The sequence below is a fragment of the Portunus trituberculatus genome, chromosome 10, assembly GCF_017591435.1.
Source record: "Portunus trituberculatus isolate SZX2019 chromosome 10, ASM1759143v1, whole genome shotgun sequence".
NCBI lineage: Eukaryota > Metazoa > Arthropoda > Malacostraca > Decapoda > Portunidae > Portunus > Portunus trituberculatus.
Genome location: NC_059264.1, coordinates 2,246,182 through 2,274,082, shown reverse-complemented (window position 1 = coordinate 2,274,082; position 27,901 = coordinate 2,246,182). Strand labels below are relative to the sequence as shown.

Below are 27,901 nucleotides of genomic sequence, written 5' to 3'. Positions count from 1 at the left end.
AGAGAGAGAGAGAGAGAGAGAGAGAGAGAGAGAGAGAGAGAGAGAGAGAGAGCGTGTGAAAAATTTGCATATTCTCTCACGCAAGTACATAAAACTAAGCGAACAGAAGAAGAAGAAGAAGAAGAAGGAGGAGGAGGAGGAGGAGGAGGAGAAGAAGAAGACAAGTAGGAAGAAGAGGAGGAGGAGGAGGAGGTACAGGAAAAAAGAAGAAGGAGAAAAGAGAAGGATAAGAAAGAAGAAGAAGAAGAAGAAGAAGAAGAAAAGAAAGAAGAAGAAAAAGAAAGAAGAAGAATACGAAAAAGAAAAAAAAGAAAGAATAAGGAAGAAAAGAGAAGAAAAAAAGAAGAAGAAGGAAGAGGAGAAGAAGAAGAAGAAGAAGAAGAAGAAGAAGTTTATTTATTTATTTATTTATTTATTTATTTATTTATTTATTTATTTATGCATTTTATTTTATGTGTGTGAGCAGTTTAATCTCTCTCTCTCTCTCTCTCTCTCTCTCTCTCTCTCTCTCTCTCTCTCTTTCTAGGTCGACAAATCAATCTGACTTAAAAAAAAAGTGAAAAAGAAAGGAGAGAGAGAGAGAGAGAGAGAGAGAGAGAGAGAGAGAGAGACTGGTAATTGGAAAGGGAAAAAAGAAAAAAAGAAAGAAAAAGAAGGAAAATAAACAAAAAGACGAGGAATTGTTGGAAAGTGTCCCCCCCCTCTCTTTCTCTCTCTCTCTCTCTCTCTCTCTCTCTCTCTCTCTCTCTCTCTCTCTCTCTCTCGTTGTGATGAAAAGAATTGGATAAAAGTGGAGAGAGAGAGAGAGAGAGAGAGAGAGAGAGAGAGAGAGAGAGAGAGAGAGAGAGAGAGATAAAATAAATGAAGATAAAAAGACTAAAAAAAGAAAAAGAAAAGAAAATGGAAGAGGAAAAATAGAAGAAAAAAAAACACACACACAGAGAGAGAGAGAGAGAGAGAGAGAGAGAGAGAGAGAGAGAGAGAGAGAGAGAGAGAGAGAGATAAGCAGGCAATCGAACTCTCCCAATCCAAATGAGATGGTGTCCCCTTAAATTTAAAGAGAAAACGAAATGCCAGCTCAGAGAGAGAGAGAGAGAGAGAGAGAGAGAGAGAGAGAGAGAGAGAAAAGGAAGAGAAATGAGAGAATAGGAAGAAGAAAAATGAAATGAGAAGAGGGTAAGAGATGAAAGAGAGAGAGAGAGAGAGAGAGAGAGAGAGAGAGAGAGAGAGAGAGAGAGAGAGAGAGAGAGAGAGAGAGCGGCTGTAACTATAAAAAATGATATCCTGTTTTGGTGAATTGTCTTGTTATTTCACTCGCGATTCAGGAAAAAAAGGAAAAAAAAGAGGAAAATAACAAGAGGGAAAAAAATAAGTAGCTTTCATTTTCTTTCTTTTCCTTTTCCGTTTTTCTTTTCTTTTCTTTTTTTTTGTTTTGTTTGTTTATCGTGTTTGTTAATTTGAGAAGTGGAGGAATATTGTTTTTTTTGTCCTCTCTCTCTCTCTCTCTCTCTCTCTCTCTCTCTCTCTCTCTGTATTCTTTCTCATTATCTTTTATCTCCTTTTTTTCTCTCGTTTCTTTTGTTCTCTCTTTCTTATTTCTCTTTCTGTTTCCCTCTTTATCTTCTCCTTCTTTTCCTCCTCTTTCTCTTTTTTTTCTCTTATTATTTTCTTTTTCTCTTTTCTCTTATTATTTTCTTTTTCTCTCTTTTCTCATTTTATTCTCTTTATCTCTCTTCCCTTTTCTCTCTTTTCTTTTTTTACTTTTCTCTTTCTCTTTTTTCCATTTTCTTTTCTTTCTTTGTCTTTATTCTTTATTTCTTCTTTTTCCTCCTTTTTCTCTCTATCTTTTTTTCTCTTTATTTCCTTCTTTCTCCCTTTTCCTCTCTTTCTCTCCTGTTTCCCTCCTTTATCACACATTTTCTCTTTTCACTGACTTTCATCTCTCTTTCTCTCTCTCTCTCTCTCTCTTTAATCGTTTTCTTTATTCAAATCGTCGTTTTCTTTTTCTTTTTCTTTTTCTTTCATTCTTTTCTTTTCCTTCTATTTCCTTCTTTTCTCTTATTTATTTGGCATTATTGCTATCACTCTCTTTATCAATTATTCTCTCGTGTTTCTTTCTTTCTTTCTTTTTTTTCTTTCTCTTTTTTTCTCTTTGCTAAAAAAAATATTATCGTGTTTATATTTTTTTCCAGAGAGAGAGAGAGAGAGAGAGAGAGAGAGAGAGAGAGAGAGAGAGAGAGAGAGGAAATGAACAGGTAATGGAGACAGGAAGAGAAGAGGGAAGAGAGGAATAGATAAAGAGAAAGAAAGAAAGGGAAGAATAAAGAGAGGGAATAGAAGAGAAGGGAAAAGTGAGAAAATAAAGAAAGTAGGAAAGGAAAGAGAAATAAAGACAGGAAGAGGAAAGAAAAAAGGAGAACTAGACAGACAGACAGACAGACAGACAGACAGACAGACAGACAGACAGACAGACAGAATAACACACCTTTCCACTCCCACATACATCAACGAACAAACACATGAACAAGCAAACAAATAAATAGATAAATAAGGAAAGAAAAACAGAATAGCATAGTTTTCCGGCACTCGTTTTCTATGATCGTATTTTTTCACACATAGATGGCGCTGCTCCTCCGTCACTGCCTCAATGTTGCATGCTGGGAATTTATGGTGGGCTGTGACATTGCTCCGCTTCTCTGTGTGTCTGTCTGTCTGTGTGTGTGTGTGTGTGTGTGTGTTATTGTTTTATTGTTTTATTTATTTTTTTTTTTTTCGTTTGTTATGACACAAATATTTCAGTTTTTTGCTTTGTTTTTATTGGGGGAATCTTTGTCTCTCTCTCTCTCTCTCTCTCTCTCTCTCTCTCTCGTTTCTTTTTCTTTATGATGTTTTAAGATTTATCGTGTCTCAGTAACTTTCCGGTGTGTGTGTGTGTGTGTGTGTGTGTGTGTGTGTGTGTGTGTGTGTGTGTGTGTGTGTGTAATAATAATAATAATAATAATAATAATAATAATAATGATGATGATGATGAGGAGGAGGAGGAGGAGGAGGAGGAGGAGGAGAAGAAGAAGAAGAAGAAGAAGAAGAAGAAGAAGAAGAAGAAGAAGAAGAAGAAGAAGAAGAAGAAGAAGAAGTAATGGTTTCTCAATACGAAAGGCAGCTTAGAGACTGAAGATATACATTGAAGGGCCACACATACTCAAAGCAAATAGACTTCTTGAGTGTATGCACATAATAATAATAATAATAATAATAATAATAATAATAATAATAATAATAAAAGCAATTCTATGAAGATAATAAAATAATACTAGTTGTAGAGTATACGCATAGAGTAAAGTAATAATAACAAGAGTGATAGAGTATAAGAAATATTCCTAACATCACAACTCCACCAGTTAGAGTTATCTGCTTCAATACTGGGACACATTTTTGCCTTGAGATTTACGTACGTACGATTAGACCATTTTATTCACATTAGGAAGAGTCTATGGAGGTCAGAAGATTATTGGCCATACTCCTCTCTATCTCAATTCCCCACATGAGTTCCTGAAGCTGTATAAAATCACCAAATAGTAAGCAGAATGAATATGGAAACACGTCATGGTACTGAAGGGGTCAAGAATGGCGTGTGATAGAGGTCATTATAAACCATGTCATTATGAACCAAAGAAGAGTTATAATGACATCTCAGGATTTTTTACTTAACCCCTTCAGTACCAGGACGCGTTTCTATACTCATTCTGGTGACTATTTGGTGATTTTATACAGCTTCAGAAACTCATGTGGGGGATTAAAATAGTAAAGACTGTGGCCATTAATCTTCCAACCTCCATAGACCTGTCATAATATCAATAAAATGGTCTAATGGTACCCAAAACTCAAGGTAGAAATGTGTCCTAGTATTGAAGGGGTTAAAATAGTGGAGACTGTGGCCATTAATCTTCTGACCACCATAGACCCTTCCTAATGTCAATAAAATGGTCTAATGATACCCAAAACTCAAGGTAGAAATGTGTCCTAGTACTGAAGGGATTAAAATAGTGAAGACTGTGGCCATTAATCTTCTGACCACCCTTCCTAATGTCAAAAAAATGGTCTAATGGTACCCAAACCTCAAGGTAGAAATGTGTCCCAGTATTGAAGGGGTTAAAATAGTGGAGACTATGGCCATTAATCTTCTGACCACCATAGACCCTTCCTAATGTCAATAAAATGGTCTAATGGTACCCAAAACTCAAGGTAGGAATGTGTCCTAGTACTGAAGGGATTAAAATAGTGGAGACTGTGGCCATTAATCTTCTGACCACCATAGACCCTTCCTAATGTCAAAAAAATGGTCTAATGGTACCCAAACCTCAAGGTAGAAATGTGTCCCAGTACTGAATGGGTTAAGGATCCAATAGAAACAAGAATCTGGGTGTGATAAAGTTGATTACGAATTGATAAGATTGATAACAGTAGGAACGGTGCTTGTCTTGTAACAGTCAATTGTGGGAGGTGGTTTAGGGACAAGCTTGTTATGGTGGCGGACTGCTTGTTGTGTGTGTGTGTGTGTGTGTGTGTGTGTGTGTGTGTGTGTGTGTGTGTGTGTGTGTGTGTGTGTGTGTCGATATCACTGAGTTACCTTCAGTTTGCAATATTTTACTTCATCTCTCCTCTCTCTATAAGTTTCATTGTCTCTCTTTTTTTCGTCTATTTTTATCACTTTTTTTCATTCCTCTTCTCTAGTTTCACATTCTCTCATTTCTCTTCTATTTCTATCACTATTTTTTTCATTTCTCTCCTTTCTCTTCATTGTTCTTTAATTGTGTCTTCGTTTCATGTCATGTTTTTCATCGATCTAGTTTTCCTTTCATTTCACTTCTTTCATTTTCATCTCATTTCACTGTTTCTCTTCTTTTATCATCCATTTCATTTCTACATACCTTCGTTCTTCTTTTTCTTTTTTTTTTCTTTTCTCTTTTTTTTTTTTGTCATGTCAGTTTTCATTTAGCTATTTCTTCTTTCCGCATTTATTTTTCACATCTGTACTTTCATTTCTTCTCATTTCACTTTTTTTTTTTTTACTTTTTTCCCTATTTCTTCATTTCACATGGTTTTATTTTACATTTCCTTCATTTCATTTCCTTCATTTCATTTTATTTCTATCTTTCTTATTTCTTTCATTTTTATTTACATCTCTCTTCTCATTTTACGTTTTTTTCTTTCTTTCTTTCCTAATTCTTCATTCTACACTGTTTTATTACTACATCTTTTGTTTCCTTTCCTTCATTTCACTTTATTTTTTTCTTTCTTTTTCCTATTTTTTTTATTTTACAATTTTTTTATTTACATAGTTTCCTTTCCTTCATTTTTTCTTCTTCTAATCTCACACCTCCAGTTTCATTTCCTCTCTCTCACTATTCTTTTCAATCTCCCCCTTTTTTTTTTCAGCATTTATTTTCACGTCCCTTCATTAAAAACAGACCCCCCCCTCGCCCCCTGTCACGGCAAAGCATTCACAATAACTCACGGCTTTCAATTATTAAACTGCTTTTATTACTGCTATTACTATTATTGCTGCTGCTTCCATTATTATCATTATTTCGGCTCGTGCGTGAATGCGTGAGGCCAAAATCCAACCTGTGTTTTTTTAGCTTATAAATGTGGGATTAGTTTTAGGGGGATGGAAACGTAGAGAATTGATTTGCATATGTGTGTTTGTGTGTATCAGAGAGAGAGTGTGTGTGTGTGTGGAAGTGGTGGTGCTTGTGGTGCTGTGGTGCGTGTGGTGCGTGTGGTGCTGAGTCGAGAAATGATTTACACGAAGACAGGAGAGGATGTGACTTGCTAATGTAATGTTCCTACTTACGTCACGGGCAATAGAACTTAGAAACTTAATTAACTACGCGTGGGGACTCAAATTATGCACGTTCATGGGAGTGTTTAAGAGAATTGCAGGTTTGGAGACTGAGTTAGTGAAAAGGTTAAGTATGTCTATGTCAGTGATGGCAAAATAGATACCTTAACGATTTCATGAGTGGTTAGTATAGTCAAGTGTATTTAAGTGTATTTAAGTGTATTTAACCCCTTCAGTACCATAACGCTTTTTCATATTTATTCTGCTTAGTATCCGCTTTTTTTATACAGCGTCAGAAACTTGTGTAGGGGGATTGAAATAGTGAAGACTGTGGCCATTAATCTTCTGACCTCCATAGACCCTTCCTGATGTCAATTAAGTTGTGTAATCTTTCCCAAAACTCAAGGTAAAAATGTCTCCCAGTACTGAAGGGGTTAAAAGCTAGAGAAAATGGGAAACTTTAACCTAATGAATAGTTACTAGTTATTTCTACACACACACACACACACACACACACACACACACAGCAAGAAAGAAAACGGAAAGAGGACGAAGCAGCGGGGTGAAGTAGCAATAGTCGACACTAGACAGACGAGAGTGAGCCGCTGTGAGAGAAGGTCATCGCCAAACACACTGCAGACTCCTTCATCGCTGCCCTTCACGATCAGGAGCGAGACGAGGTGAGACAGCACGGCCCTGTATTAGTCACGTTAGCTTGAGGAAAAGTTTGTGGCTTTCTAGGGTGTTAATAGAAAGTACACGTCTAAGTTTGGTGTAACAAGCGTGACTGATAAGCTAGTTGAAGATTACGAGTCAGTGACTAAACGTATGACTGGTACTAAATTCGGTGACTAAAACGTGCAACTGATAAGCAAATTCAGTCGTGCTTTTGAGAGAAATAATCGGAGCTTTCACTGATAACCCGCTGCTCTTTTTGATAAGCCAATCCGCGCTCTCGTTAGACGCAGCGTAGAACAGTGATGGGTGAATGACGAAAGCTTGATGAAAAGTTATGGGTGAATGACGAAAGCTTGCTGGAAAGTGATGGGTGAATGACGAAAGCTTGATGGAAAGTGATGGGTGAATGACGAAAGCTTGATGGAAAGTGATGGGTGAATGATGAAAGCTTGCTGGAAAGTGATGGGTGAATGACGAAAGCTTGATGGAAAGTGATGGGTGAATGACGAAAGCTTGCTGGAAAGTGATGGGTGAATGACGAAAGCTTGCTGGAAAGTGATGGGTGAATGACGAAAGCTTGATGGAAAGTGATGGGTGAATGACGAAAGCTTGATGGAAAGTGATGGGTGAATGATGAAAGCTTGCTGGAAAGTGATGGGTGAATGACGAAAGCTTGATGGAAAGTGATGGGTGAATGACGAAAGCTTGATGAAAAGTTATGGGTGAATGACGAAAGCTTGATGGAAAGTGATGGGTGAATGACGAAAGCTTGATGGAAAGTGATGGATGAATGACGAAAGCTTGCTGGAAAATGATGGATGAATGACGAAAGCTTGATGGAAAGTGATGGGTGAATGACGAAAGCTTGATGGAAAGTGATGGCTGAATGACGAAAGCTTGATGGAAAGTGATGGGTGAATGACGAAAGCTTGATGGAAAGTGATGGGTGAATGACGAAAGCTTGATGGAATGTGATGGGTGAATGACGAAAGCTTGATGGAAAGTGATGGGTGAATGACGAAAGCTTGATGGAAAGTGATGGGTGAATGACGAAAGCTTGATGGAAAGTGATGGGTGAATGACGAAAGCTTGATGGAAAGTGATGGGTGAATGACGAAAGCTTGGTGGAAAGTGATGGGTGAATGATGAAAGCTTGATGGAAAGTGATGGGTGAATGACGAAAGCTTGGTGGAAAGTGATGGGTGAATGACGAAAGCTTGGTGGAAAGTGATGGGTGAATGACGAAAGCTTGGTGGAAAGTGATGGGTGAATGACGTAAGCTTGATGGAAAGTGATGGGTGAATGACGAAAGCTTGGTGGAAAGTGATGGGTGAATGATGAAAGCTTGATGGAAAGTGATGGGTGAATGACGAAAGCTTGGTGGAAAGTGATGGGTGAATGACGAAAGCTTGGTGGAAAGTGATGGGTGAATGACGAAAGCTTGATGGAAAGTGATGGGTGAATGACGAAAGCTTGGTGGAAAGTGATGGGTGAATGATGAAAGCTTGATGGAAAGTGATGGGTGAATGACGAAAGCTTGGTGGAAAGTGATGGGTGAATGACGAAAGCTTGGTGGAAAGTGATGGGTGAATGACGTAAGCTTGATGGAAAGTGATGGGTGAATGACGAAAGCTTGGTGGAAAGTGATGGGTGAATGATGAAAGCTTGATGGAAAGTGATGGGTGAATGACGAAAGCTTGATGGAAAGTGATGGGTGAATGACGAAAGCTTGCTGGAAAGTGATGGGTGAATGATGAAAGCTTGCTGGAAAGTGATGGGTGAATGACGAAAGCTTGATGGAAAGTGATGGGTGAATGACGTAAGCTTGCTGGAAAGTGATGGGTGAACGACGAGATTTTAACCCCTTCAATACTGAGAGACATTTTTACCTTGGGATTTGTGTACGATTAAACCATTGTGTTGACATAAGGAAGGGTCTATGGAGGTCAGAAGATTAATGCACAGATACTTCACTATTTCAATCCCCCACATGAGTATCTGAAGCTGTATAAAATTACCAAATAGTCAGCAGAATAAATGTGAAAACGTGTCATGGTGCTGAAGGGATTGATTCGAGTGTAGGGAAAGTTGATGCGTCAGAATAAGGTAACTTGAGTGATATAGAGTGTTCGTAGTGTTCTTGTGCATTCTTACGCGTTTCCAGATGTTAACCCCTTCAGTACTGGGACGCAATTTTACCTTTTGTGAGTGTGATAAGACCATTTTATTGAGGAAGTGTCTATGAAGGTCAGAAGATTAATGGCCACAGACTTCACTATTTTCATCCATCCCATAAGTTTCTGCAGCTGTATAAAATCACCAAATAGTCACCAGAATGAATACATAAAATTCATGGTACTGAAAGGGTTAAGGGTTAGTAAGAATAAGGTACGACTATCACTAAGACACGACACTTACACCACAGAACAAGTCAAACCACCACTGTATTACTTTAAATGGCACACCACGTACAAAAACACACGTAGATTCCACAGAACAAGTTAAACCACTATTTTATTTCACTTTGAATAGCGACTGACTTACGTACCACAGAACAATTAACCCCTTGAGTACCGTGACGCGTTTCCATATTCACTCAGCTTTACTATTTGGTGATTTTATACAGCTTCAGAAACTCATGTGGGGGATTGAAATACTTAAGACTCGCCCTATTAAGCTTCTGACCTTTATATACCGTTCATAATGTCAATAAAATGGTCTAATCGTACCTAAAAACCACAATATCACACCTTTAAATAGCAAAACGCGCAAAAACACACTTAAATACAACAAAACAAGTAAGACCAGCATTTTATTACCCTAAATAGCTCACCACATGTATAAAAACCCTGATTACAATTGTAGATTAGCATTATCTGAGGTGACTAATTATTCCAGCATGATTTAGTGGTCCTCGTGGCAGCTGGACCATTAATCGAAGCTCCGAAATAAATAGGAACCGTGGCGAGTCATTAGAAGGCTTTAAAGGATTACCACGGATTTATAGGCCAGCGTGACTAATGGACGTGTAAGTGTACCGTGTAGAGTGTAGTGTATAGCGTGTAAGTGTAGCGTGTAAGGGTGTAGCGTGTAAAAGTGTAAGGGTGTAGCGTGTAAAAGTGTAAGGGTGTAGCGTGTAAGGGTGTAGCGTGTAAGAGTGTAAGGGTGTAGCGTGTAAGAGTGTAAGGGTGTAGCGTGTAAGAGTGTAAGGGTGTAGCGTGTAAGAGTGTAAGGGTGTAGGGTGTAGCATGTAGCGTGTAAGGGTGTAGCATGTAGCGTGTAAGGGTGTAGCGTGTAGAGTACACTGTATACTTGTAGGCATTGTTTCAGAGGAATGCCGCGTGTGTAGGCTTCGTGGTGTGTTGTGCTGTGCTTGTCCTTCATTCTGCTGCTGCTGCTGCTGCTGCTGCTGCTATTGTTACTTCTACTGCTGTTATTGTTACTTCTACTACTGCTACTGCTACTACTACTACTACTACTACTACTACTACTACTACTACTACTTTTTTATGGATTAGTTAAATGTGAAGACTTTATTTGTTTTCCTCGTGTTTTTCTCCCTCTTCTCATTTTCGTCCGTTTTCTTTATATTTTTCTTTCATCATAGAAAACGTAGAGAGCTCATCCATTTTTTCCCTTCCCTTTCCTTCTCTCCCTATTTGTCCCTCTCTCCCTTTTTATCCTTCTTCCCTTTTTTTCCCTCTTTTGTCCCTCACTTTTCTCTCTCCCCTCTCTTTTCCCTCTCACTTTTGTCCCTCTCACTTTTGTCCTTATCTCATTTTTCTCCCTCCCTTGTCTCTCTCCTTTTCTCCTTGTCTCTCTCCCTTTTCTCCTTGTCTCTCTCTCTCTCTCTCTCTCTCTCTCTCTCTCTCTCTCTCTCTCTCTCTCTCTCTCTCTCTCTCTCTCTCTCCCCTTTTCTTTCCTTGATCCTCCTCCTCCTCCTCCTCCTCCTCCTCTCTAAAGTTTACTGCACAGATGAAGACACAATTTGAGAGGTAAATGTAGTAATATGGCAAGTTATTTACGACTCTCTCTCTCTCTCTCTCTCTCTCTCTCTCTTTTCTTTCTTTTCTTATTTTCTTTCTTTTCTATTTTTTTCATTTACTTTTTTTCGTTTTATTTCATTTTTTCATTGTTCTTTTTTAATTGTTTCATCGCTCAATTGGCCATAACGACTCTCTCTCTCTCTCTCTCTCTCTCTCTCTCTCTCTCTCTCTCTCTCTCTCTCTCTCTCTCTCTCAGCCAAGCCCTTTTCAATAACAGTGTTTTGCTTCCTAACTTTTGATGGAGTAGAAGTCTCATTTTTTTTTTTTTTGTTACGTAATGTTTCTATGCGAATATCGACGTGTGTGTGTGTGTGTGTGTGTGTGTGTGTGTGTGTGTGTGTGTGTGTGTGTGTGTGTGTCATACAAGAACAGATAGTAATGTATAGGTGTCCCGTGACCGCGGCTTTAATGATTAGAGAGAGAGAGAGAGAGAGAGAGAATGTGCGTGTTAAAAGTTGTGATTTAGTGTGTGTGTGTGTGTGTGTGTGTGTGTGTGTGTAAGTTGTACCACACGCACACACATTGGTACATGCATGCACACAGACACTAACGTTGTCCACACACACACACACACACACACACACACACACACACACGTACCTTACATCACCTGAGCCTCATCCTCGTCTTCTTAGTTGCACCACACGCACGCACGCACACGCACGCACACGCACATCACATATCCCCGCTTCTTGCAGGCAATATATGACCACAACACGCAACTTCTTATCGACACCACCACCTCTTCCTCCTCTTCCTCTTCTTCCTCTTCCTCTTCTTCCTCTTCCTCTTCTTCCTCTTCTTCTTCCTCTTTCTTACGGTCACCCAAACACGTAAATTCAGAAGGTAAAGTTGTTTTTTTCTTTCTTCAATTCCACGTCAGAGAGAGAGAGAGAGAGAGAGAGAGAGAGAGAGAGAGAGAGAGCGTATACAGGGAACGCACGAGAGAGAGAGAGAGAGAGAGAGAGAGAGAGAGAGAGAGCGTATACAGGGAACGCACGTGTATTTACTTAGAGATAGAGAAAGAGCGAGAGAGGGAGGAAGGGAAAAGGAGAGGGAGCGCAGCAAAAAAAAAAAAAAAAAAAAAAAAAACTAAGGTCTTGAACAAACAAACTTAAAAAGGGAGAGAAAACGAGACAGACAGACAGACAGACAGACAGATAGATAGATAAACAAACACACACACAAACACACGCACGGACACTACACGTTCAATACAGGTCACACGCGAGCTTGACCGAGGGTGGGAGTGACGGTGACGGTAAATTGACGGTAAGGTGACGGTAAGGTGACGATAACTTCACCTAACTTGACCTGAGCGAGTATGCGTGACCTTCCTTCGGCGCCTTCTGCGGGACAACTGGCGGGCTGGCTCTGTGTGGCTCTGGCTGGCTGTGGCACTCCCCCTGCCCCCTCCACCCTTGCCCCTCTTTGCAACAGCCAGCCAGTTGCCACACGCCGCTAGGTTAGCTAAGGGACAGATAGACAGAAGGGATAGACACAAATACTTAACCTCGTCAGTACTGGAACGCATTTTTACTACGAGTTTGGGGTGTGATGAGACATTAGGAAGAGTCTATGGAGATCAGAAAATTAATGGCCTGAGTCTTCACTATTTTAACCCCTTCAATACTGGGACACACTTTTACATTGAGATTTGTGTACAGTTCGACCATTTTATTGGCATTAGGAAGGGTCTATGGAAGTCAGAAGATTGATAGCCACAGTCTTCACTATTTTAACCCCCCACATGAGTATCAAGCTGTGTATAGTCACCAAATAGTCACCAGAATGAATATGGAAACGCCTCGTGGTTCTGAAAGGGTTGAGGGAAAAGAAAAAGAACAAATTTCCCTCCTACATAAAAAAAAAAAGATTGATAAGGACATTGAATAGCAGAAAAGGTGGAGATAGAGATGTTTAGCTAGGATTACTTTGAAGGGAAATAGATAAATAAGATAGACAGAAAGACAAACAAAGATAGACAGCGAGTATGAGGAGGAAAAAATGCGAGATAGACGTTGATGAGAAGAAAAGGGAAAAAGATGATGGGAGAGAAATGTTGATAAGAAAAGGAGAAAAGAATGGGAGATAGATGAGAAGAAAAGGAGAGAGAAAAAAAAGATGGGAAATAAATGTTGATGAGAAAAAAAAAAAAATGTGTATAGGATTAATTTGATGTTAGACAGAGATAGGGAATGAAGAAAGGGATAGACAGATGGACAGTTAGTTTGGAGGAAAATGAAGATGGTAGATAGAAAGGGGGTTGAAGATAGGAACGGCGTCTAGATGGGAGTTGTTTGATGATAGAGATAGATAAAAGGAAGACAGGGATAGACAGATGGACAGGTAGTTTGAGGGGAAAAAAAAGACGATGGAAGACAGATATTGATAAAAAAGAGGAAAAAAAAATACAATGAAATGTATATAAGATAGTTCAAAGTTAAATAGACAGAGGAAAGACAGGGATAGACAGATGGACAGGTAGTTTGAGGGAAAAAAAAAGACGATAGAAGACAGATATTGATAAGAAGATAAGGATGGAGTTCAGATAGGGTTACTTTGAACGGAACTAGATAAATAAGATAGAGATAGACAGAAGACAGTAATAGACAGACAGACAGACAGACAGACAGCTTAATTTGAAGGAGAAAAGACGATGGTAAAAGATACTGATAAAAAAAGGAAAAAGAGGAATGAAAGGTATATAGGATTCGAATGAAGTTAGACAGACAGACAGACAGACAGACAGAGGAAAGACCAGTGATAGACAGATAGAAAGCTAGTTTGAGGGGAACAAAAGACGATGATGGACAGATATTGATTAGAAAAAGGGGGAACAATATGACTGGAGTGACAGGATTAGTTTAAAGGAAAATGGAGATATCAGACAGATAGACGGGAGAAAGACGGGTAGATCTAGATACTTCGGAAAAAAAAGATGGTAGACAGAATTTGATTAGAGAAGAGGGAAAAAATGTGAATGGACTGCATGTAGGATTAGTTTGAAGGGAAATAAAGAAACAAGACGGGGATAGACAGAAAAAAAGACGGAAATAAGACAGATGAGAGAGAGAGAGAGAGAGAGAGAGAGAGAGAGAGAGAGAGAGAGAGAGAGAATATGCTGATTATAAATACAAGAATGAAATAAAGATAATACAATAATAGCAATAATTCTTGATAATGCAGGAATAAAATAAGAAAGAAGAGGAATAAGAAAGAGGAGAAAGAAGTGAAGAGGAGGAGGAAGAGGAGGAAGAAGAGGAGGAGGAGGAAGAACAGGAAGATCAACAACAACAAACAAACGAAAGTAGAATAATGACGAGGAAAGAGTGAGGAGGAGGAGGAGGAGGAGGAGGAGGAGGAGGAGGAGGAGGAGGAGGATTAGTATGAGTATGAATGTTGACTACTCACTTTTAATCCTAGTCAATTATTTACCTTCCCCGTTGTTCTAGGTGGTCACTCGTGCGTTCCTGCGGCCTTCAAGTGAATGGCAAAACGTTCACCATTATAAAGACACGCGTTCAAACATATTCACACTTCAGAGAGACGCACGCAAGTCCTTTTTTTTTTTATACCATGTGTACTATTCACGGGAGTTTATGGGCTAAAGGAGATACTTTTTGTGGTATCCTATCTCAAAGCCCACCCGCTAGGAAACCGTTGCCCAGAGTGAGGAAGCCCAACCTACACTCGGACCGTTCAGAAGCGCCTTGTTCTCTCATCACGACTGTTTTCTAAGGCCACTGAGATGATGAGCCGTGTTTTCAAGATTATTTCTCCCGTTAATGATGTAGAAATAGTGTTTATCTGTCACTAGAACTAAATATTTCCTCACCACGACTGTTTTTTCCAAGGCCAGAGATGACTAGTAGTGTTCTCAAGTAAGCTAATATCATAAAAATCTTGTCTCTAGAGCAATAGTAACTTTTCAAACACCACTTATCATTTACTAGAATAAACTCAAAACTTGTTCACCACGACTGTTCTCCAAGACCGTAAGAAATTATTGCTGTTATCTCAAGTGTTTCCGCTGTTAATAATATAGAAATAGTTTGTCTGTCACTAGAACTGCAATAACTTATAGAAAAAAACCACTCACTTATTAGAAACACGCCACAAAAACCTGTCACTCATCAAAGCCTTTGGAAGTGTTGGTGTGGCGTAGTAATAGATCATGTGGCATTGATCTTGCTAATATCACTCGAGCCATAACTAAAAATCAATCACTTACTAAACTGACTCCCCCACCCCAAAAATAATAAAACTCACTCACCAGAGCCTTTGAAATATATTAGTGATGCGGCGTAGTAGTGTTTCAGAAATTCGGAGTCCTGTCTCAGCGATATGGCGGGAACAACTGCGCCTTTCACCGTTTTTGCGTAAGTGTTCCCAGCGAGCCTCGGCCACGCTCAGCCACGTGACTCGGTACTAGAAGGCTGCCCACTCTCACTACTACGCTAATGTACTGTCACAGCTGTCTACTTGATTAAATTGAGGTGGTGAAGTGATAAGTAGAATGGTGATGGTAGAATAGTGATTATGTGTGTGTGTGTGTGTGTGTGTGTGTGTGTGTGTGTGTGTGTTTGTTTGTTTGTTTTCATAACCCCTTCAGTAAATGACGCGTTTTCATGTCCATTCTGGCGACCATTTAGTGATTTTATACCGCTTCAGTAACTTGTGTGGTGATTTAGATAGTGAAAACTGTGGCCATTAATCTTCTGCCCTCCATAGACCCTTCCTAATCTCAAAAAACTCGTCTTATCGTGCCTAAAATCAAGATATAAAAGCGTCCCAGTACAATAGTAGTTAATGGCAAGGATTAGTGGAGAAAACCGTGATGTAATATTCTGCCCCACCCATACACACTCACACACACCCATACCCTGCCATACCACCCTCTCCTTCTCATGTTCTCCCATATCCCACTGCCTACATTACTCCTATCCTACACCATCTTCCTTCATCCTTATCTTATTTGCTTATCCTACCGTCTTCTATCCCTCATTCCTATTGTCACACACACACACATCCTTCCTCTCACATTGCCTATCCTACTTGCCTATCCCACCCATTCGCTTCTTTACCCATATCCTGTCGACCCATAGCCTTCCTTCCCCCATCTCCTCCATACCTATATTATGTCCCTCATCCATTTTCTTCCTCTCACATTCCCTCTATCTTGACCCTTTCATCCTTACACCTTCGTCCACTCACTACATACTTATCCATACCATGTCCCATTCTTTCCCTCCTCCTTTTCCCGACCCATTACTCACCCTCTTACCCATAACCACCTCCATTCTTCCCCTCCTTTTCTCCGACCCATCACACCCCCTACCCATAACCTCCTCCTCCCTGTTGTGTGTGTGTGTGTGTGTGCGTGTTTCAGTATTGTCAAAGTTTAAGTTGGCATTGTTTTGATTGGGGTCACTTGCAGGTGCTGAGGTCACGAGGTCAGGTCAGACTGCAGCAACGCTAGGAAGAAGAGGAGGAAGAAGAAGAGGAGAAAGAGGAAAGATGAAGAGTGTGATACCGATTCGTGTGTGTGTGTGTCTTCACGAGGGTTCTTGCTGTGGTGTGTTACTGCTGCTGTTGTACGAGTGGTGGTATGCTGCTGCTGTCACGTGCTGTGGTGTGTTGTTGCTGCTGCGGTTTGTATTGCCGCTGCTGTCACGTGCTGTGGTTTGTGTTGTTGTTGCTGCGGTTACGTGTTCTGGTTGTGTTGCACGCCAAGAACTTAATTTTTTTTATTAGGCATTATTATTATTATTATTATTATTTATCATTATTATTATTATTTTGCTTTTTTATTAGGGACTTATTATTATTTTGCTTTTTCTGTTCTTAAGCTTTATTTTTTCAAGTTTTTCAAGTTTATATCAGCTTTATTTTTTCAAGTTTTTCAAGTTTATATCAGCTTTATTTTTTCAAGTTTACATTATCAAACTTTACTTCGTTTGGTTGATGTGTCCGTGGTTTTCAGGTTGACGTGTGTGAAGTGGTGACCGGTGACTGGTGACGGCAGAGACGATAACAGAGAAGTGACAAAACCAAACAGAAGGAAGGCAAGTCACAACCAGTCACTGACAACAACATCGTGACATCAACACACGGAGCTAGCAAGTCTTGACGTCTGAAGAGGAGGGAACATCTTACTTACCCAACTGTTGTATTTTAAATTAGAAAGAATGGAGGATGTGGTGGGACGAGGAGAGAGAGTGAGGATGTGGTGGGACGAGGAGAGAGAGTGAGGATGTGGTGGGACGAAGAGAGAGTGAGGATGTGGTGGGACGAAGAGAGAGTGAGGATGTGGTGGGACGAGGAGGGAGAGTGAGGATGTGGTGGGACGAGGAGAGAGAGTGAGGATGTGGTGGGACGAGGAGAGAGAGTGAGGATGTGGTGGGACGAAGAGAGACTGAGGATGTGGTGGGACGAGGAGAGAGAGTGAGGATGTGGTGGGACGAGGAGAGAGAGTGAGGATGTGGTGGGACGAGGAGAGAGAGGGAGGATGTGGTGGGACGAGGAGAGAGAGTGAGGATGTGGTGGGACGAAGAGAGACTGAGGATGTGGTGGGACGAGGAGAGAGAGGGAGGATGTGGTGGGACGAGGAGAGAGAGAGGATGTGGTGGGACGAAGAGAGTGAGGATGTGGTGGGACGAGGAGAGAGGGAGGATGTGGTGGGACGAGGAGAGAGTGAGGATGTGGTGGGACGAGGAGAGAGAGGAGGATGTGGTGGGACGAGGAGAGAGAGTGAGGATGTGGTGGGACGAAGAGAGACTGAGGATGTGGTGGGACGAGGAGAGAGTGAGGATGTGGTGGGACGAGGAGAGAGAGGAGGATGTGGTGGGACGAGGAGAGAGTGAGGATGTGGTGGGACGAGGAGAGAGAGGGAGGATGTGGTGGGACGAGGAGAGAGAGGGAGGATGTGGTGGGACGAGGAGAGAGAGAGAGAGGGAGGATGTGGTGGGACGAGGAGAGAAAGGAATAATAATAGGTTAGAAAAGAGATGCTGTTATGAGAGATTGAACAGGAAGATTTTAAGAGTAGAAATGTTAAGAAAACTGAAAAAATGTGGTGCTACTATACAGGAGGGAGGTGGTGGTGGTGGTGATTGGTGTGACTATACAGGAGGGGGGAGGTGGTGGTGGTGAGTGGTGCGACTATAGATTGGGGGGGAGGGGGAGGGGGGATAGTTGATGGTTTATAAAGAGTATATTCAGAAACGCCTTCCTCTCACCACGACAATTTTTCAAGTCCCCAGAGACGACTAGCAGGGATTTTAGGACCGTTTCTCCTTATAAAGTAGAAATCTTGCTAACCCCGTCACCAGACCACCAGAACCATAGAAATGCCCTTAAAAACACGAGTATCTTCAACTAGAGCCTTTGGAAATAGTCGTCGTGAGAGCGTAAAGCGTCTGAGATTAGTGAGATTTGATAGGAAGGTTTTATAAGTATTTAATGGTAGGGAACGTTAGACTGAACTGGATGATTCTGTTGCTGTAGGAGGATCAAAGGACGCTAGAGATAAGAGGAGGATATGGTAGGACTAGGAGGAGGAAGAGGCGGTCAGAAAAGGTAGTTGAGAGACTGGACAGGAAGGTTTTGGTTATATAAGTACTGAAGAAAAATGGTGTGACGAGAGAGGGAGAGAATGAATTTATGAGATTCGACAGGTTAGACTGAAATGGAAGACGAGAGCGGTAAGAGGGAGGAATTAGGAGGATGGTATGAGGCTGTAGGACATTCATATAGGCGCGCACAGTATATAGGACTAATATAATAATAACATGCAGGTGTAAGTAAATAAAGTATAAGGATTTTTTTTTATATGCAGATATGTAATTTAATTAGGACAGTTTTCCTTTCATCCAGAAGGCAAGATTTAGGACTCAACCGGTTACTTATAATATACCCTTCTGACCAATCTGTTTTCTACTTTCCAGGTTTCGCCTCGGTAGAACATCATCAGCAGCAGACCGTTGTTACGGAGCACTCAACGCTGCGACGGCAACGGGCGGGAAGGACAAGCTTCTGCGCACCACTGAACGCGGGTGTATCAACTGTGCGGAAAACCAGATAGGAAGATTATTTGTGTAAATAAGAAGAATGAATAATAAAACAAACGTAATGGACAATGTAATCTTTTTACACATACATTCTCCAAACTTTTTAAATGGGTACGTTCCTTAACGCTATGATAGATAGGTATCCAGTCCTTTCGATTACCTCCCCCCTAGGTACGTCGTATCCAGTCCTTTCGATTACCTCCCCACACACACCCTCAGACCCCCTCCACAAGTGTGTGGCGGTCAGTCTACGAGATGAATATTCGTGTCTGGCTGGTGTACCCACCTCTGCTGCTGCCTGGCGTGACAAGTCCCCACAAAGCAGTGTGCCCATCAGGCCTTCCACCGCCAGTGACCACTTGCCACGCCACACACCAAGCAGAGACGGACACACCAGCCTGATCCAAGCGTTCCGCCGGTCTAGACTGACCGCCACACACCTGCAACAAGAGAGTGAGTGAGCTGTCTTGAGGAGGGGAAACACACCTCGCTGCTGAATTTAATTGTGGACAAAAATACTTGAATCTTCGCAAGTGAACTGACAATTTCTTATTCTTACTGGTTTACCTGTCACAATTCTTACTGGTTGATTTAATTACCTTGATAAAAATTGGATATCTTGAAGGCACTCTCGCAGGACTAACTGACTGCACATAATTCTAACCTGCACAGTCCACTGATGACACACTTGAATCCAACACGCTCCTTCGCTCACCACACCACTACACCAGCTGCAGCCTCCCAACGCTCCTCACACTGGTGCCTCCCTTCCTTCCCCACGCTGGGCAGGGATCTCAAAGGTTGCTCTCACTCCTGGCTAGTTGGCAACACTGGCTCGTCCCCGTCAAGCCTCTCGACACAGCACCTGCGGGAATAAAACTCGGTAAACGTCACGTCAAAGTACTACTAGTCTTAACACCTTCAGTAATGGGATACATTTTTACTTTGAGATTTGTGTACGATTAGATTATTATTGACATTAGCAAGGGTCTATGGAGGTCACAAGATTAAGATTAATGGCGACAGTCCTCACAAATTCAATGTATAAAACCACCAAATAGTAAGCAGAATGAACATGAAAACGTGTCATGGAACTGAAGGGGTAAATAATATATCAGTATGGTGTACATGCGTGACTGTCAAGGTAAATACACAATAGGGAGCAACGCACAGTGCCTTCACCCACACTCACTGACCCACCAGCTCACTCTGCACCAACACTCCCACGAACACTCAATTCTTACCCTGCTGTGTGACAAACGATGGATAAAGTGTGCCAGCCTTACCACACATGCACACACATATGTCCTAGCTAGGCACTTAATGGAAAAACTGTATAAATGACCATGTATGATATTATATGCTATTCGTACCTTTCTCGGCAAACTCTGGAACTCCCTGCCTGCTTCTGTACTCCCATCTTCCTACGACTTGCCTGGTTTTAAGAGGGAGGTTTCAAGACATTCGTTCCTGAATTTTGACTCTTAATTCTTTGGAAAACTGGCATCAAGTGGACATTTTCTTTTATTTTTTGTTGCCCTTCACTAGCTTCCCCTATTCCGTAAAGAAAAAAAAAATAGATAAATAAATAAAAACTTGAGAATTATTATGCTTAACATGAATGTAATCGTAAAATAAGAATAAAACGTATGTGTCAAGACAGGCTAAGCCACTTGTGTCTTTTTTACACATGTTGTAGCTGTGAAGAAGAGTACTGAACATGAAATCTGAAAAGGCGCGCTACGAACGAGGCAAGTGGGAGTTAGTGGTATGAACGAGTGAGGTAGCAATTAGTGGTATGAACGAGTGAGGTAGCAGTTAGTGGTATGAACGAGTGAGGTAGCAGTTAGTGGTATGAACGAGTGAGGTAGCAGTTAGTGGTATGAACGAGTGAGGTAGCAGTTAGTGGTATGAACGAGTGAGGTAGCAATTAGTGGTATGAACGGGGCAGTAGGTAAGTGAAGGGAAAGAAATTGATAGTGGCGTTGAACAAGACGGATGCCAAATGAAAAGGAAGCAGTGGAAATTAGTGACATGAACAAGGCAGTGAGTGGTATTTGTCAGTAAACCCACAGTTATAGAATGAAAAATACAAGCGAACTGAACCAAGAGAAGGGTTCAGTTCGCTTAGATTTTTCATTCTACCTTGAAGCAGCCCTCGAAACGTCCATTATAAATACTTCAAGTCTATAAGTGTGGGTTTACTGACAGGTTTGTATTCACGATAGTGCGATATTCCAACCCCATAAGGCAGTGGTAGTTAGAGAAAGATGATAATTAGAGCCATAGAACAATGCACCAGCAATTAAGTGAAGGGAGAGTGGTAGTTAGAGCCACATAAGACAGTGGTAGTTAGTTAAATGAGAAAAATAGTAGTTTGAGATATAGAGCAAGGCAGCGGCAGTTAAATGAAGGGGAGGGAGAGTGGTAGTTAGAAGGATGGGTGGATTTTAAGTTAGGCGCCGCAACAACGAAGGTCATATGGCGCCGCTGAAATATTTTAAGATAATAGTTAATAAAAAAAAAAACTAAAACCAATTAAAAACAATACAATTAAAAGTAACTAAAAACATAATAAAACTAAACATTAAAATACATAATAAAATATAAGAAAACCAAAGAGAGGTAGTTAGAGCCACATAAGACAATGTTTGAGATTTAGAACAAGGCATCGGTAGTGAAATCAAAGATAACACAGGCATGGAACAAGGCAGAGGTAGTTCAATGAAGAAGAAGGATGGCAGTTAGGTGATATAAAACAAAGACGCAGTAGTCAAATGGAGAAAGTGATAATTGAAGGTACACAAGACAGTATTTAATGAAGGAGAAAGACGATAGATGGAGAAACAAAAGACAATGGTGGTTATACAGAGGAGAACGATGATAGTTAGCGCCACAGAACAAGACAGCGGCAGCTAACTGAAGGGGAAAGCAGTAATTAATGACACAGAACACGACAGAGGGAATAAAAAGGAGAAAGACAACAAACAGTTAAGAGCCATAAAACAAGACAAGTAGTTACATAAATGAGAAAAACAGCAATTACAGCCACAGAACAAGGCAGCAATAGTTAAATAAGGTAAAAAAAGATGATAATTAAATAGAGAGGTGGTAGTTGAGCCATTGAACAAGACACTGGTAGTTACATAGAGAACAATAGCAGTTCGTGAATAATTAAGAGGAAAAGATAATTAATGGTGACGATAAGACTGGTAGTTAAATGAAGGGAGATAATGGTAGCTAGAGGAGATAAAAACAAGGTAGCGGTAATTAAATGAAGGGGAAAGTGATATATAGAGGTTACAGAACAAGCTACAGGTGTTAAATGACAGAAAACATAATTAAAAGGTACAGAATAAGGCAGACGTGATTAAATGGAGATAGATAGCAGTTAAGAGCCATTGAACAAGACACTGGTAATTATATGGAGAAAAAGTTATTATTAGAGACAAGGCAGTGACAGTTAAAGAAGAAGTGGAAATTAAGAGGTGCAGAACAAGGCAGACGTAACTGAATGGAGGAGAGGTGGTAGTTAGTGCCATTGAACAAGACACTGGTAGTTACATAGAGAATAGCAGTTAGTGGATATTTAACGACCATTATCTCTACCTACCACGAACTGTTGTCTTTCTCCTTCTAACTACTCACTACTACTCTTCCTCCTCCTCCTTCAATTACCACTTACTCTTTAATGAAGGAAAAAAAGAAAAAAAGGAAAAAAAGAGGAAAGAAAAAAAACGAACATAATAATTACAAAAATCAGTCAAAATACAAATAAACAAACACCACATACCCATCACCACCACTCATAACCCTGTCACACACCACCACCACCACCACCACAAACAGACAGCCTCGGGTACCAGTTTACTCCAGCACTCCTACCCACTTCCCTTCTCTTCCCTTCCCTAATATAAGCCCCAATACTCACCTTTTTAATTAATCCTTCACTATATTCCCAGCAGCGGCCGCCACACCTGCCCTCCGTGGTGTCTGGAAAGTAAATGAGCGAGGAGGAGGCAGGAAGGGTAACAGCGTGACTCTTGTGGCTCTCCTTGGTAAGTTTCCGTTTTCACTCACTAGATGGCAGGGTTAGACTTGTTTTAAGGGTAACTATGAAGATCAGTGTTGTCTGGTTTTTCTTTGTGTTTTGTCTTGTTTTTCGTTATGTTTGAGAGTTTAAGGGGTGTTTTAATGTGGTGGATGAATCAATAGGTATCAGGAGTGTTGAAAAGTTGAATAAAAGATCTGGATTGGCTTTAGGAGATGTAGAAATAAGGTTTTATCTATTTTTTCTTCTTTTTTATAAATTTTCATTGTTTTTGTTATTCTCTCTTGTTTGATGCTTTCTATACTTTAGTTTTCGTTTATGTGTGTCTGTAAACTCTCTCTCTCTCTCTCTCTCTCTCTCTCTCTCTCTCGGGTACAACACAACACAGGCAATCAACTATTTATTTATCAACCGAAACGTTCAATTAGATACATTTTATTCCATATGATAATAATAATAATGATAATAATAATAATAATAATAATGACAACACAATATCATTCAGTAAACACAACAACAACACCAACAACACCAACGTACAACACCGCTCCTTGCAAATCAAAGCAGAAACACAAGATTATCTCACGCAAAACTTTAAAAAAAAAAAAATAATAGATAAATAATAATACCTAATAATAATGAAAATAAAGAAATAAATAAAAGCAAATAAAATAGAAAAATGTATTGAGATTTTAACGAATACATAGATAAATTCAGTTGACCAAAATAGCGATACACAGAAATACAAGAATATCTCACAAAAAAAACTCAAAATATGCACAGATTTATTTATTTATTTTTTTAATGAATGCAAAAAAAAAAAAAAATGTATCTGAATATGTGTAAATGTGTCACACTTAAAATATACATTGATTTTTTTTACGAATACAGTAATTAATGGATTTGAATGTACGTAGATGTATTTTGAGCATAACCTACACGTGAAAAAAAGGGGAAAGGAAAAGAAAAGGAAAAAAAGGAAAAGGGAAAAGAGAAAGAGAGGAAAAGAGAGATGAAGGAAAAGGAATGAAGAAAAGAAATTAAAACAAGACATAGAGAAAAGAGAAAAAGAGAGAGAAAGAAGAGAGGATAAAGAAAAAGCGAGAAAAAGAAATAAAAGCAAGACATGAGAAAGAGAGAAAGAGAAAAGAGAAGATAAAGAAGAAGAAATATGAAGAAAAAAATTGAAGACAACAAGACATGAAAAAAAAGAGAGAGAAAGAGAAAAGAGAGGATAAAGAAAAAGACGAAGAATGAAGGAAGAAATGAAGACAACAAGATAGATGAAAGAAAAAAAGACACAAATAAACAACAGAATAAAAAGAAAAAAATGAAAAAAAAATGAAACGAAGAAACGAAAATAAAGAAAAAGAAAGAAATAACGAATAAAAATGAAAAGTAAGACAAAAAAAATTGGATAACAAGAAAAAAAAAAAAACCCAACAAAATTTACAAGAAAATATAACACTGTGTTTCTTTAAAGAGTCACCAATATTGTGTTCCATGGAAGGCCCTTCTATCTCCCACGCTGTCTCTTTTTTTTTTATAGTGTTTTAGCCCCCATCACCCCATTCAGCCCCTTCCCCCATCAATTAATCACTCAAATAGCCCCTTACCCCATCAGCCCATCAATTTATCACTTAAATAGCCCCTTAACCCATTAATTTATTAGTCAAACAGCCCTTCACCTCTTCAGTTCATCACCCCGTCAACCATTCACCCCATCAATATATCGCCCCGTCAATCTTTCACCCCATCAGTTCATTATCTAAACAGCTCTTCACCCCATCAAATTATCACCACATCCGGCCCTTCACCCCATCAGTTTATCATTCATTAAGTCAGTCAGTCAGTCAGTCAGTCAGTCAGTCAGTTAGTTAGTTATAGTCAGTCATCCAGTCAGTCAGTCAATTAGCCATATGTCAGTCAGCCATCCAGTCAGTCAGTCAGCCACTTCACCAACCATCCAATCAGTCAGTCAGACCACTAATCCACCAGTCACCCAGTCAATCAGTCAAGTCAATCAGTCAATCAGTAAATCAGTCAGTCAGTCAGTCCACCAATCCACCAGTCAGTCAGTCAATCAGTCAGTCAGCCAGTCAGCCCATCAGTTCTTGGCATAAGCTTGGTCGCAGAAAGTGGCCAGCTTGACGTCCTTGAGGGAGAGTCCACCACAGTCATGAGTGGACCAGGTCACCTCCACTTTGTTGTACACGTTGTTCCACTCCGGATGATGGTCATTCTTCTCACCCTGCAGGGCCACGCGACTCATCCACCCCCACGCCTGCAAGACAGTGCTATGTTGTGGGTGGTTCGCTGTATATGTAATGTTAAGTAAGAGAAGGTAAGGTTAGATTGAATTAGATAAGGTCAAGATTAAGATCCATAATGAGAAACGTATTATTCTTTCACCACGCCACAGAGGCCACAGAGATATTTATAAGCCACCTAACCCTAAAAACAACACAAAAACAATAATAACAAATAACAACAATAACAAAACAAGCCACGAAGCCACCAAGCCACCTGCACCCAGTCCTCTAAGCCACCAAACCCACCTGAATGAAGTCTTGGAAGGTGAATGTCTTGGTAATGGCGTCCCTGCCCTCCACCATGACCCAGCCAGCCGCCAGCAGGGGTGCCAGCTCAGACCCACGCTGCGCCTCCGTCAGTTTCTGTAGGTGCCAAGGGGTGCCAAGGGGTTACTTTGCTGTCTTGGTGCCTCTGTCTTCAAAGTATGAGAAAGATTTAGGAGTCATAGTCAGCTGCGATCTCTGTACAAGGAAGCAATGTATAGAGGTTAGAAATAAGGGTAATAGGATACTAGGATTAACCCCTTCAGTACTGGGACACATTTTCACCATGAGTTTTGTGTACAATTAGACCATTTTTATTGACATTAGGAAGGGTTTATGGAGGTCAGGAGATTAATGGCCACAGTCTTCGTTATTTTGATCCTTCCCCTAAGCTGCTGAAACTGTATAAGATTGGCAAATAGAGTTGAGAGGAAGTAATAAATAATGAGTAGCTGTCTTGTCACCTCTGTCTGTGTCTGTGTGTGTGTGTGTGTCTGTCTGTCTGTCTGCGTATTAGTGTGTCTGTGTCTGTGTCTCTGCCTGTGTGTCTGTGTGTCTGTCTGTCTGTGTGTTAATGTGTCTATGTGTCTGTCTGTGTGTCTGTGTGTTAGTGTGTCTGTGTGTCTGTGTGTCTGTGTGTGTGTGTGGTGTTTAATGGAAATAATGAAAGATAATATTATCAAATTTGTGTTTTGAGTGAAGAAATAAAAAACGCTTCATTATGTAAGAGAGAGAGAGAGAGAGAGAGAGAGAGAGAGAGAGAGAGAGAGAGAGAGAGACTGGAACCTTGCCAAAACACACATCCAGACCTTTCCACACACACCCACCTCCTCCACCCCCACTCACCCCTCCCTCCTCCACCCAACCCCTCCTGAGACAACTCCACCTCTTCCTCCTCCCCTCCCAAACTCTCTCCACCCTCCCAGCCCTTACCACACCCCTTCCTCCCTCCCTACCCCCTCCACCCCCGAATAGCCCCTCACATGACCTTGCTTAGTATTCAAGGCTAAATTAATTCATTATTCGCCAGCAGAGGACGAACACTTGTTGCTGAGAGAGAGAGAGAGAGAGAGAGAGAGAGAGAGAGAGAGAGAGAGAGAGAGAGAGAGAGATGAACGCTTAATTAAATAACTGCTCATTTACTTATTAGAGAGAGAGAGAGAGAGAGAGAGAGAGAGAGAGAGAGAGAGAGAGAGAGAGAGAGAGAGAGAGACCCCTTAAACCCTATTCTAATGAACAGAAAATCAATAAAAATCACAAAAATATGAAAAAAATTATATTCAAACTTCACAGAAAAATTAGAACAGGAAAAGAGAACTGAATAAAATTAAAAAAAAACAAATAAATGAATAAGTGAATAAACGGAGAAGAAAATTAAGGAAATGTTCTACAATACAATAAATAAACAAACAAACAAACAAAACAAGAAACACAAGCAGTAATGAGGTTAGCCGTTAGTGCTGAGTCATTACGGGACTGTTAGATAGCTAGAAAATAAATATAAAGGCATAATTTTAAATAGATATTATACTTATGTCTCCCTTTTAACACCTCGTTCTCTTTAAAACATGATTATCCGTTTTCTTTTATATTTTTCCCTTTAAATGGACTATATAGAATGGAAGGCTTATCTAGATCACTCGTCTATGTTATTTTCGTCCTAACTCCATATTATTAGGTTACAATTGCACTGTGGGTAGATTTTAAGTTTGTTTCACTGCTCTAGTGGATGAATTGAAAAGAAACACGAGAGAAATCAAGGATATTTGAGTTCTTTTTTTGTTTTCTCTTGTGTATGATGTGAAATATTGATTAACACAGGCTCTCTCTCTCTCTCTCTCTCTCTCTCTCTCTCTCTCTCTCAAATCTTTCATATAATTAGTACGTATTTCTCTCTCTCTCTCTCTCTCTCTCTCTCTCTCTCTCTCTCTCTCTCTCTCTCTCTCTCTCTCTCTCTTTTACTCACCATATTTTTAAGCTTGTAAGGAAACGAGGTGTGAAAGTAAGCGTGTATGTGTGTGTGTGTGTGTAGCAATGTGCGTGTGAGAGGAAGGGAGAGTGAGTGAGTGAGTGAGTGAGAGGCGAGAGTAGATCCAGACAGACACAGCCACAGCCACTGCCTCCTCTCGTCACAGCAACAGGTCCACTGAGTAGTACGAAGAGAAGGAGGGAGAGGAGGAAGGGAGAGGAGGAAGAGGGAGAGGGAGAGGGAGAGGGAGAGGAGGAGAGTTTGAGTTAACAAGTTGGCCATTCCAGTGACTCTCTTTCCTCCCTCTCCCTCCCTCCCTCTCCCTTCCTTCCTTCTTTCTTCCTTCTTCTCTCCTCTTTTCTCTGTTCTTCTGTTTCTCTTTCTTTTTTCTCCCTCTTCTTCCTTCTCTCATCCTCTCTTCTCCTCTTCTCTTCTTCTTCTTCCTTCATTCATTCTCTCCTTCCTCCTCCTCCTTCTATTTTCACTTGTCATTCTTCCTTCTCTCCTCCACATACTTTCTCCCTCTCCTCTCCCTCCTCCAGTCTCTCTCCACACCCTTTTCTCTCCTCCTCCTCCTCCTCCTTTCTCTTTCTTCCTTTCCATTTCCTCTTTATTTTGTTTTTTTTTTATTCTTCCTTCTCTTCCTTTACTTTTTCTTCTATCCCTCC

The 27,901-nt window shown here is 40.4% G+C and overlaps 1 protein-coding gene and 2 long non-coding RNA genes across 5 annotated transcripts in view; all 3 read right to left on the bottom strand.

The window, feature by feature from the left end:
- The window catches only part of LOC123502113, a 25,022-nt gene extending 13,057 nt beyond the window's left edge, over positions 1 to 11,965 (bottom strand). The window contains exon 1 of the long non-coding RNA XR_006673803.1: positions 11,881 to 11,965. This is a non-coding gene — a long non-coding RNA (uncharacterized LOC123502113). The remainder of the gene's footprint in view (positions 1 to 11,880) is intronic.
- A 6,422-nt stretch (positions 11,966 to 18,387) lies between these two features.
- Positions 18,388 to 22,687, bottom strand: LOC123502112. 3 transcript variants are annotated; one of them, XR_006673801.1, is made up of 4 exons: positions 22,569 to 22,687; positions 19,302 to 19,502; positions 18,924 to 19,077; positions 18,388 to 18,631 (listed from the first exon to the last, which is right to left on the bottom strand). It is a non-coding gene; the product is annotated as an uncharacterized LOC123502112 (long non-coding RNA). The 3 variants fall into 3 exon arrangements; XR_006673802.1 differs by lacking the exon at positions 18,924 to 19,077 and having other exon boundaries at positions 19,237 to 19,502; XR_006673800.1 differs by lacking the exon at positions 18,924 to 19,077.
- Positions 22,688 to 24,324: 1,637 nt separating this feature from the next.
- Positions 24,325 to 27,550, bottom strand: LOC123501961 (putative pterin-4-alpha-carbinolamine dehydratase). The gene is made up of 3 exons (XM_045251076.1): positions 27,231 to 27,550; positions 25,247 to 25,363; positions 24,325 to 24,972 (listed from the first exon to the last, which is right to left on the bottom strand). Exons 1-3 carry the CDS (start codon positions 27,513 to 27,515, stop codon positions 24,796 to 24,798), a joined length of 579 nt encoding a protein of 192 aa, XP_045107011.1. The 5' UTR covers positions 27,516 to 27,550; the 3' UTR covers positions 24,325 to 24,795.
- Between the last annotated feature and the right edge of the window lie 351 nt (positions 27,551 to 27,901).